The 12,375-nt window shown below is 32.9% G+C and overlaps 1 protein-coding gene across 10 annotated transcripts in view; it reads right to left on the bottom strand.

Moving 5' to 3' along the window:
* FER (FER tyrosine kinase) overlaps positions 1-12,375 on the bottom strand; it is a 241,552-nt gene that overhangs the window by 203,966 nt on the left and 25,211 nt on the right. For 8 of the 10 annotated variants that reach the window (XM_084881045.1, XM_084881048.1, XM_084881043.1 and 5 more), the window contains 2 exons: positions 7,503-7,770; positions 256-429 (listed from right to left, as the gene is read on the bottom strand). In XM_084881045.1, coding sequence (XP_084737171.1) covers positions 256-429; positions 7,503-7,709 — 381 coding nt within the window. In that variant the 5' untranslated portion in view covers positions 7,710-7,770. Of the gene's footprint in view, positions 1-255; positions 430-7,502; positions 7,771-10,514; positions 10,578-12,375 lie in introns of all 10 variants that reach the window. The other 2 variants (XM_084881047.1, XM_084881051.1) reach the window with 1 other exon arrangement.

Here is a 12,375-nt window from a genome sequence, read left to right as displayed (position 1 = left end):
AAGCGGGTGGGAGCCAACAGTCCCAGATTGAGAGGGACACCCCCCACACACACCCAGTGTATGAATTTCATGCACGGGGCCTCTAGTATCTTATAATCAATAATGTCTTACATTCAATAAAAATAAGATGTTACTTAATATAGACACCAAAACTTATTTCTAGTCAGGAAATATAAAGAAAACAATTTTAAAAGTCAAACAGGATAACATATTTCAGTGCATTTAAAAACCATTAAAGAAAATATAAAGACAAACCTTGATCATTTCTGCCTCTATCTGCTGATGAACAGCTATATAACTTTTTTTCACCTGCTGCTTGTCTTTGATCATCATGGTGAGCCTGTGTAAGGGTCCAGAATTTAGGTCCTCTGCATGTGTCTTCATTATCCTACTAAGTTGTTCTGTCTGCTGAATCATAAGTAGCCAAGACTTTTAAAAACATAAAGAAATAAAATTAGGATGTATTAAAAGTTTGCATATAGCTGTGCTTTGATTGTCCAAGAAACTTAAACATTTAGTGTTACACAAATGATTACAGTAAGATAAAAATAGATTTCTATCAATTGTGCATTAAGCTATGAATGGTTCATATTTAATATATTCAACTTCAAATCCTAATGCTTCAACTGTAAGTAATCAGAGACTATGCAGAATACTAGGAAAGGGAGTAAAGGGACTCAGAGAGTTCACACTTGCATTCTTCTGTTTGTCTTTCTTTTCTTTCTTTTTCTTTTTTAATCTCCACACCATCAATTTTTAGAGAGTGGAAATGAGAGGGAAAGACAGAGAGAAATATCAATATGAAAGAAACACCTCAACTGGTTGCTCCTACATGCACCCTGACCAGGGCCCAGCCTGGGGAGATGCCTGTAACCAAAGTACACACACTTGACTGGAATCAAACCCAGGGCCCTTCAGTCCACAGGCCGAAGCTCTATCCAATGAGCCAAACCAGCTAGGGCTTCTGTTTGTTTTCAACACAATGATATATTGTTTCTGCTCACACCATTCTAATTCCTCAAAAAGGTCACTATTTCCTGATGCAACAGAATTTTCCAGTCTTTATTCAAAACCTGTCTCTGTCTGGCATCAGATCTTGCTGACTCTTCTATTTTGGCTTGTAGGAGTTCTTATCTTCCCACATACAAACTTGCTTCCTCCCTTCCAAAAGATGCTTTCCCAGTCTTTCTACCTGACCATCTTTGCTGCTTATGTCTTAAATACAGACAATCTCTGGATTTCTAGCTATAGTCATTCTCTGTTGTTAATAGATATCATTAATCCTCAATGGTTTCCAGCACAGCATATTGCCTCAAGAGCAGAGACACAAAATGGTGGAAAGGACAAGTCATTTGTTATTAGACTTTCTAATTTATAAATACTGAAAAAAGTAACAGAGGAATGCTCTTCATTATAGGTCTCCTATTCAGAAACAATAATTGGAGATTTACCACAGAGAGAATCCCTGTTAAAGATGGACAAGATATGCTTTTAGATATTTACAGTTGTTTTCTACTCCAGCGTTTTTCAACCGCTGTTCCGAGGCACACTAGTGTGCCGCGAGATGTTGCCTGGTGTGCCGTAGGTGCAGACAAGACAAGAATTTTATAATTTTTCACTATTTTGTTTACTTAGTATTTCATAATAAAGTAATTATAAAATACTTTCTTTGTGTTTATTTGATTCCTATTCAAGAGAATTACTTTATATATAGTCAATATAGGCACAGAGTTAAATTTTTTAACATTTTCTAATGGTGGTGTGCCTCGTGATTTTTTTCATGAAACAAGTGTGCCTTTGCCCAAAAAAGGTTGAAAAACACTGTTCTACTCTAATGTCTTTAATCTGTAAATGAACAGATTTATTTTTTTATGTTAATATTCTAATGCAATCTTAAATCAAAATTGTAACCTAAAGAAAAGCAAATTCTTAGTCAAAGTCAAAACTGTCATGGTCTGAGTTAATAATATTGTCTTAAATACATTTCCATATTCATTTCTTAAAATAAATAAATAAAGCTTATGTAGAGAGGAGGGCATTTTTAGTTTGTTAAATGCTATTAAGAACGTGGAACAGCCGAAACTGGTTTGGCTCTATAGATAGAGCGTCAGCCTGCGGACTGAAGGGTCCCGGGTTCGATTCCGGTCAAGGGCATGTACCTTGGTTGCGGGCACATCCCCAGTGGGGAGTGTGCAGGAGGCAGCTGATCGGTGTTTCTCTCTCATCGATGTTTCTAACTCTCTATTCCTCTCTCTTCCTCTCTGTGAAAAATCAATAAAATATATATTAAATAAAAAAAAGAACATGGAACAAAACCTGTGGTCTATGAACACATATTTATATCACAAAGTTTTAAAAAAAAACAAAAAACAAAACACACACACGTGAAAACAAATTTTAAAACTACACAAAAATTAACTAAAATCAAACTAAATGGTCCTAATAAGACTTGCAGGTTTACCTTTTTCATTTGTTATTTTCACTCTAAAAAATACAATGTTGGAAAAACATTCTACAGCATGAGGATAATGTTAAGGTTACAAAAAAAGAAAGTGAGAGGAACCAGTTCTTTCTCTATCTTCAAAATATAAATAATCTCTAAGTGCTTTTTTGTACAATACATTTTTGTGGTTCTATGTAGTTGTTGCAGTGTAGGGGAGAAGCCTTTTTAGAAGCCAGCATTAAAGACCACAAAACTAGAGCAAATGTTCTCCTGCTCCCAGAAGGGCACATCTTATGCTACATAACGGTTCACGGTAGTCACTGCGGGAAGTCTAAGATTCCCAAGATATATATTATCGCTCTGCCTGTCAATCCCATGTTGTCCTCAATGTCTCCCAATCTGACCCAGGATACTATCTATAGAATCCTATACCCTCAAGAACTCCTGCTGTATGATGAGATAAGATATACCTAATACCAGAACTTTCCATTTATCTTCTAGGGTTAGCACAGACCTGGCTTTATCCTACTCCCAACCTCCAAATACTGCTTATATGTAAACATTCCCTCTCTTCCTAAAAAGTCTCTTGTCCTTAGAAGCTCTGGCCACCCTTCCCATGAACAATCCATCAACAAGTCTTTCTGATTATCCCTCCCACGTCTACCACAAATCCACCCACATTTTTTATAAAAAACGCAACTGAGTGTCTGTAAACCACAATAAAGAAATGCACAATAAAATGAAATTTGCTTGCAATTAGAAACCACAAAGGAAACAGAGAGAGTTTAGAAAGTTATTTAAAGAAAAATGGATGACAATATTCAAAACTTGAAAACTAAAACCCACAGATTCAAGAAATTCAATGAACCCAAGCACAAAAACCATAGAAAAAACCACATTCTCAGTATCATATCTGAGTCAAATAGTCTTGGGACATTTAAATCATATATTTTTAATAAACTAGTTATATATATGAAACTTCACCAATTATAGCTCATTTTGATGAGTTCCTGGATATCTTATTTTTTGTAATAGAATTTAAAATTCTTCCCCTGTAAATGCAGCAGGAATGGACTAAGCCTCCTTCTCTGCTTACTTCATGTCACAATATCCAAAACTATAGATCTATTCTCATCTGGTGTAGCTTTTTAAAGAACCAAATGACTGAAGATATTTAGTGAGTGAGCAAGACATGGAGTCATCTTTCAATGTCTGGAGAATTTCACCTTCCATAATTAAAGCCTAACAATAAAGGGGTTGAAATGTTTAACCTTTATTTCAAGTCCTATAAAGTCTCATATTATTAAACACTAACAAAATAACCAAAATGAATCCTGAATAAAAATACTATGCAGATGAAAAATTATTAAATAAATCTTTTAAAAATAGAACAGAATTAATATAATCAAAGTCAATAGTTGGGTTCTAAAGATTGGCAACAAATATTCTGAACTGCATTAGTTCAGTCATTGCCCAATCTCAGAAGTCACAACAACTAATGCAACTGAAACAGTAATAAAAGAAAAAGGAAATTTAAAAAAATACTCCCAGCAAACAAAAAGGTTATATATAGTATAACCTTTATAATATAAAGGTTAAAAAGTATCCGTTTTACTAGGATAAATATACAATCAAAACACTCTACTCAGTTCTTTAAAAGAAAACTATACATAGGGGGGAAAATGTATCTTTCAGGAAAGAATACCATGCTTTTCACCTTTGAAGTAACAGATGTGTAGTGATGTAAATCAGTATTCCATAAACAGGTAGTATTTTAAGGGTACTGAGTTCATTATACCAAAAAAGAATTTCTTCTAGGACACTATGTCAAAGAATGAACTACTACTAGAGCTATAATTACAGTAAAGCACTGAAAATAATCAACAAGATAACGCAAGCTTGAGAAATTCCTAAATAACAACTGTCATAAATAGATTTCTCCACAGACTATATCTTCCAACTACTCATTTTCTTTCTTCTTGCTTACATACTTTTAAAATACAACATAAAATTGCCATGAAGAATGTATGTTTCTGTACCACACAATAACTAAAAATAAATGGATCTCTGAAACAAAAGTTTTAATGCAGAGTTTGCCTATTACATAAGAAGAAGGTTTTAGAATCTCTGAGTTCAAACCAGATAGAGAAAATCAAAAGACAAGTCGTCATTACGTTTCCCTAAAACTGAGGTTTTCAAAGACTGAATTATAAGTGCAAAGGAAACCTGAGGTATTTCCCATTCAGAAGAGCCTATGTGTCTGCATTTTCTAGTTTCCTTAGGCCAGTGGTCCACAACTCGGTCTGCAATAAGAATCAACTGGGAGCTTTTAAAAAATACCATTTCTTAAACCCCACAACCAGAAATTCTGATTTAATACGTTTCGGAAGGGGTCTAGATATCAGTATTTGTTTCCCTAGTAATTCTAATGTACAAGTTTTGCTGTAATGAAACATTTGTATCCCTAATAATCACTGGGCTGTGCAAAATCACATAGTAAAAATCACAGAGCGTATGGGAAAATGGTGTTACAACACAAAAAATTCATCAGGGACATACTGGAAAAAAGACGAGAACCTAATAAAAACTTTGCACAGACTTAAGAATATATAGGTACTATAATAAACTGGCACTTTGCCTTAAAAAGACCCAGTGTTTGCTTGTCAAAGTAGGTGTCAGCATGATGCTTCAACTAACTTGCAAATCACTCAAATTTATACACATACACACACACACACTTATACAATTACATTGAGAAAGGGAGACACAGAGCAAATTTAGCAAAATGTTAATAATTAATGAGTAGACTGGAGGGCACAGGAGAATTTTTTCTATTCTTGAAACTCAGCTATACATTTTAATTTTGTTAAATAAAGACATCAAAATCACTAGTCACAAGTCTTCTGGTTCCAGTCAAGACAGAGTAACAGGAATAGCTTTATCTTCTTGCCTAAAACAACTAAAAACTGAACAAAGTACATTTAACAGACAGTATTCAAGCCACTGGATACAGGGCAATGAAGAACAGTGAACCCAGGTTACCAAATCGAGAAAATTTTCAGGCCACAGCCAAGCTAAAAAGAGCCAACCAGAACACATGAATTGCTGTGAGTTCAAGAGACTAAGTTCAGAGACACCAGGGGAATCAGTATACTAGAGAAGAGACAAGAATAGAGTACTAGAGAGAAGAAAGCGGCACAAAGAAAAATCTCAGGAGAACTGCAAAAGACACCCTCTTGATTATTTAGCTAAGGGTTGAGGAAACTATGCCAAGGAAATAACTCTCCCATAGGATTACAGGAAACACTGTCCAGAGCTCACAGAGCCACAGAACCCTGCCAGGTCCCAACAGCCAGAGTGTAAAACGTAATAATTTGGAGAGCATCCTATGAGTGCTGAGAATGATCTTGCCCCACTAGAGGAGATAAAATTCACCCTAGATTACATGTAACTCTGGTGCCACCTAACAAATGCAAAGGCAAGAACCAAATAGATCACACTGTGACCAAGTAACTTAACCATATCCCAAAATAAAACTCAAGGACATTTAAAAAAATACAAAACAACCTAGTACCTTAAAAAGGTAAAATTCACACTACCTGGCATCAAATCAAAGATTACCATGCAGAAAAATACAACTCAAAATGAGACGAAAAAAATCAGTCAATCAAAACTAACCCGGAAATAATACAGATGTTAGAAGGCAGGGAGAATAAAGCAGTTACTATAACTGTATTCCACATGTTCAAGAAACTAAAGAATAAACATATTAAGTTGAGATGTGGAGGATATAAAAAGATTCTAACTGAACTATAACAGATAAATCTTTTTTTTTTAAAAAAAAAAAAAAAAAAAAAAAGATTTACTCATTTCAACATGGAAATGGATCAACTACTCAGTTTCTGTTTCCATCTCTCCAATTCCCTAAACTACAGTACAGATGTCGGGTAAAAGAGCTGGGTTTTGGCAGGTGTGAGAAAAAAAAGAAATGGCACACATAGGCATATTTAAATTTAAATACTGGCAAGACACAAAGTGAGACTGTCAGAGAAAAAAGAAGGAGGGAGGAAGTAGCATTGCTGGAAGAGGAGTGGTCAGGAAAATGGTCAGAGTTTATCTCATTGAAAGGATTATTAAAAGGCACCAGAAATGAACAATATCTGTCATGAAAAATACATTGATATAATTTACAACAGATCTGACATTGCATAAAAACAAGATTAGAGAAATGGAGGAGATAATAATAGAAACTAACTATAATAAAACACATGAAGAAAACTATGCAAAGCCACATAACAAGTTGATTAAAACCAGTGATAAAGAGCCCTAGCCAGTTTGGTTCAGTGGATAGAGCATTAGCCCGCATAGTGTTCAGGTTTCAATTCCCAACAAGAACACATACCTTGGTTGCAAACTTAATCCCAATCCCCAGCCCTGGTTGGGTATGTGAGGGAGGCAACCAATCGATGTTTCTCTCTCACTTCTCTTCCCTTCCCTTCCACTCTATAAAAATTAATGGAAAAAATATCCTCAAGTGAGGATAAATAAATAAATAAAATCAGCAATAAAGAAAAAATTTTAAGCATGGCCAAAGGAGGTGGGGAGGGGAATAACATATATTTCATCAGCAACAACGCAAGGAAATATTATAGTGGTATTTTTGAAGTATTGAAAGAAAAAATAAACAGCAAAAATATTCTTCAAAAATAAAGACAATATAAACATTTTCATACTTATAAAACCTAAAAAAAAATGAATTATCAGCAAAATTCCATTATAAAAATGCTAAAGGCAGTGCTTCAAGAAGAAAGAAAATGATACCAGAAACAAATCTAGATATACAACAAGAAATAAGGGTACTGTACATTGTAACTCAATGGGTAAACATAAAGACTTGTGTTTTTATTATCTAAAGTACTCAAAAGATAATCAACTACTTACCGCAATATTAATAATAACAAGAATGTATCATGGGATTTATCCATATGTAGTATGACCTATTTGCCTGAAGTACAATTATGATGCTATACATAATAAATGATGAAATTATTCCTCTCACCTTAGAAACATTGCTGACATAATTCACTTGAATAGTGCTTTCTTTATCAACTTGATTACAAAGGTTCTGTAAAGTAGATGCATATTCTTTATCACTTTTTATCCTCAGGGCCATAAATTTCTTCACTGTTTCCAGTAACCGTAATTCCCAGTCTTGCAATTTTAACACAGCTTCATGTGAATTCTTCAGGTCACTCCCAAACCCCATTTTTGTAAGGCACTGTCTTATCCTCCACACTGCACAAGCGAGCTGTCTAATCAGTGCATATCTGTGTATGTAAACAGAAGAAAAAATGTTAAATCCAAAGAAAGTTTGCCTTCAAAACAAAGTTATGGCTCATTTTAGGGTTGAAAAAAAAAAATCACTACAACTGAATGCTTTCACACCAAAGATGTCCACCCTCACCACTTTTATTCAACACTGCACTGAAGGTTCTAGTAAGTACCATAAAATAAATGAAATAATTTCTATTAAAATTGTAGAGTAAAACTATATTTGCAGATGACATGACATTGTAGATTAAAAAAAAATCTTAAGCAATACAATAAAAAGTTTTAGAACTTTTATAAAAATAAATAAATAAAATTACAGGGTAGGAGATCAATATAAACAAAGATCAACTATATATCTATACACTAGCAATGATCAATCCAAAAACAAACTTTAAAACAATTTACAAGAACATCAAAAAGAATAAAATATTGCCGAGACCGGTTTGGCTCAGTGGATAGAGCGTCGGCCTGCAGACTGAAAGGTCACAGGTTCGATTCCGGTCAAGGGCATGTACCTTGGTTGCGGGCACATCCCCAGTAGGGATGGTGCAGGAGGCAGCTTATCTATGATTCTCTCTCATGGATGTTTCTAACTCTCTATCCCTCTCTCTTCCTCTCTGTAAAAAATCAATAAAATAAATTTTTTAAAAAAAGAATAAAATATTTAGGAATAAATTTTACAAAATAAATGCAAAGCTTGTATTCTTAAAATTAAAAAACATTGTTACAATCAGGAAGACCTAAATAAGATTCATATCCCCGAATCCTAAAGACAACACTGTTAAGAAGTCTAGACTCACCAATTTGATTTAACTCAATACATATTGACATCTAAGCTAGTTTCTTTTTTTGCAGAAATGACAAGCTAAAATTTACACAGAAATTCAAATAACCAAAAATTAACAAAAATATTTCAAAAGAACCAAGTTAGAGTATTCACACTTCCTGATTTCAAGACCTACTGAAAAGTTACAGCAATGAAGATAATGTGGTACTGACATATGGTAGACATAGATATCAGTGAAGTAGAACACAGGTTCCAGATATACATCCTCACATTTATGGTTAAATTTTCTATAAGGGTGCTAAGTCTACTCAATAGGTAAAAAAGTCTTCAACTAATGATGCTGATGGGACAAATGGATTTCCACATATAAGAGAATGAAGCACAATACCTTCCTTAGAATACAATAAAAAATAAACTTTAAAGGGATGTAGCTCTAAATATCAGAGCTACATCTCTTTACAAAACTCTCCGAAGATAACAAAGTAAATCTTCATGGCTTTGGCTTAGGCAATGGTTTCTTAGATACAATAACAAAAGCACAAGCAACAAAACAAAAATACATAAATTAGACTTGATCAAAATAAAAAAAAATTCTGTATTTTAAAAGCCACCACCATCAAGAAAAGGAAAAGACAACCCACAAAGTGGTAGAAAGTATTTGCTAATTCTATCTGTCATGGAACTTCTATCTGGAATGTATAAAGAATTCTTACAACTCAATAATAAAAAGACAAACCAATTAAAGTGAACAAAAGATCTGAAAAAAGATTTCTCCAAAAAGATTCACAAATGTCCAACACATACATGTAAATATGTTCAATATCATTAGTCATTAGGAAAATACAAATCAAAATCACAGTGAGATTCCACTTCACACCACCAGTATGTCTATAATCAAAATGATAGATAATATCAAGTATTGGACACTGTGAAGAAATTAAAGCCTTCCTACACTGCTGATGGAAATGTAAACATTTCTCAAAAGTTAAACATAGAGTTATTATATTCCTCTGTTCAGTATAAACCCAGGAGAAATGAAAACATATGCCCATACAAACACATGTACAGAATGTTCAAGTAGAATTATTCATAACAGCCATAAAGTGGAATAATCTCAATGTCCATCAATTGATGAATACATAAATAAAACACAATATCCATACAAATAAAATACTATTTGACAATGAAAAAAATGAAGTATAGATACAAGCTATAACATAGTAGATAAACCTTGTAATTATGCTACGTGAAATAAGTCAGAATCAAAAGAATGATATACTCTATAATGTGAAATGCCCAAAGTGTAGTGACAAAAAACAGAGTAGTGGTTGCAGAAAGTTGACAAACATGGGAAGATGTGAGGAGTAACTGCTGACTGATACTGCATTTCATTTTGAGGGATAAAAATTTTCTAAAATTGAATATGGTTGCACAACTCTTTGACCTAACTAAAAAATCATTGAATTGTACAGTTTACATGGGCAAATTTTTCAGCATATGACCTATATGTCAATAAGTTGTAGTCCTAGCCAGTTTTGCTCAGTGGATAGAGTATTAGACTGTAGACTGAAGGTTCCCAGGTTTGATTCCAGTCAATGGCACATACCCGAGCGTGGGCTCGATCCCCAGTTGGGGACGTGCAGGAGGCAGCCAGTCAATGATCCTCTCTCACTGATGTTTCTATCTCTCCCTCTCCCTTCCTCTCTCTGAAATCAATAAAAATATATTTTTGAAAAGTTATAAATGCTTTTTAAAAAATAAATAAGTTGTTGTAAAAAGTCATTACAGCTTACTATGATCATCTAAAGTTCAATTATCAGAAACTTTCCCAAAATATTCTGCTAGTTTGCTATAAATTCTGAAAACTATGACACAATATATTTTGCTCTCAGCCTCCTAGAATTTCAGGCAATGAATCTTTCATGGCCAGTTAGAAAAAATGAAGAAACACACCTTTTATATTTAGTTTGGCTCCTCCATACCAGAAGTCAATTTCTTGTTAATTCAGCTGAGATCCTTTAAGCCATACAGAAAAAAATGAGAAGAGGTTTATCTCTCTAACCTCAGTGATATCATCTAAAAAGATGGTAAAAATGTGGGTTGTCCAAATAGAGAACAAATTACAATTTCCCCCCAACTGAAAACTGTCCAGTTTTATGATCTAGCAAACAAGTAGGAGAGGGGGAAAGTAGTGGAAAACTGTACTTCATCAAAGTTTCCGAAGTAGCAATCAGGATACTAAATGGACCTTAACATAAATCAGTCAATGTAAAGTAACTGACTTATTCACTTAATATAGAACAGGATAATTCTAGATTTTTTTCACTCTGTATATAGTAGTTTTAAATTATTTTATTTTTATATATTATATCTTTATGTGGCACTAAAATTTACAAGGAACATTTTTCTGTTATTCTACAGCTCAACTAAGTCTCACTGAATATACATTCTATCTCATCCAATGTTTTCAATGAAAAAGTATGGAACATTATTTGAGACTAAAGAAAGGTGGAACAGCTTACTTTTTTAAAAAAAATCGTATCTAAGATTGTAGTTAATTTTATTCAGCATTTGGGATAAATCAGGCAGAAACAGAGTATCATACAAAAGTGTACTACTTTTTATCAGCAAAGATGTCTATTTTTAAATAGCATCATTAAAAAGGTGAAAGTATGGCTCAGACATTGAGCACTGACCTATAAATCAAAAGGTCACCAGTTGGATTCCCAGTCAGGGCATGTGCCAATCAATGTTTCTATCTCTCTATCCTTCATCCTTTCTCTCTCTAAAATCAATAAAAAGCATTATTTTTAAAAAGTAAAAGTATTAAAAATTCTAATAAACTACTATTTCAATTTATTTAAAGCTATCTTATTTAATGTTATTCAGTTTGGTTTTTAGGATCAAATGAGTTATGTTGTGTTTTCAATTCACCGTAAGTAATTATTTAAAATTTTAAAGAGCCATTAAAATTTGCTATATTCTCAAAATTAGAAGTTCATTTTGTATAAAATATATCTACAAATACATTCTTCTAAAACAAAAATGGAAGTTATTAAATAGCAAAATATAAAACACATTAGTTTCATTCGTTGAATAATAGAATTCCCATGGTATTTCTTGTAAGTATAATGGTATATGCAAGTATTTATTATAAGTACCTCTTGTCCTTCAACTTTTGACTCAACAACTGGCAACTTTTATATTCTTCAATTACACAGATGGAAATATTACTTTGTAATATTTAAATATAATAATTAAATATAATCTTTAACAATCTATAACATAAATACAGTTTACTATGTATTGAATATTCTTTTTAAAGTAAGGCTGATTTATCTTAATTCAGATGTCTTATACGAAAAATTATACTTAATTATTTCCTTTATTTTAATATTGACAACAAAACATACAATTAAAGATATGCTAAACTTAGAAAAATTAGAAAATACATGAATAAAAAATATGTAATATTATAGAAACAGAAAGTCTCTCATTCTTCTCCATCAGATATTCTCATAAGCAAGAAATTCAATAGAGTTTATTTTTTTTTCAGCTTGAATTTATAAACCTTGACTAACGAAACCTATCAAAATGACTTTGTGGTTTGAATTACTTTATCAAAATATGTTTATTCATTGATAAAAACTACAAAATCATTAACCAGTTAAAATACAAAGATAATTATCTAATGGTATTTCTTATCTTTTATAAGCTTTAATACTGACAGAAATCACAAACCGTGATTCTATTTGAACAAAATATCAAGCTGCCTGCAGCAAGACAGAAACAAAGTCAAAAGCCTCCCCAGAGC

The sequence above is a fragment of the Pipistrellus hanaki genome (genome assembly GCF_964339955.1).
Source record: "Pipistrellus hanaki genome assembly, chromosome: 4".
NCBI classification, from domain to species: Eukaryota; Metazoa; Chordata; class Mammalia; order Chiroptera; family Vespertilionidae; genus Pipistrellus; species Pipistrellus hanaki.
Note: the sequence above shows the minus strand (reverse complement) of the source record. Positions and strands in the feature narration are given on the sequence as shown.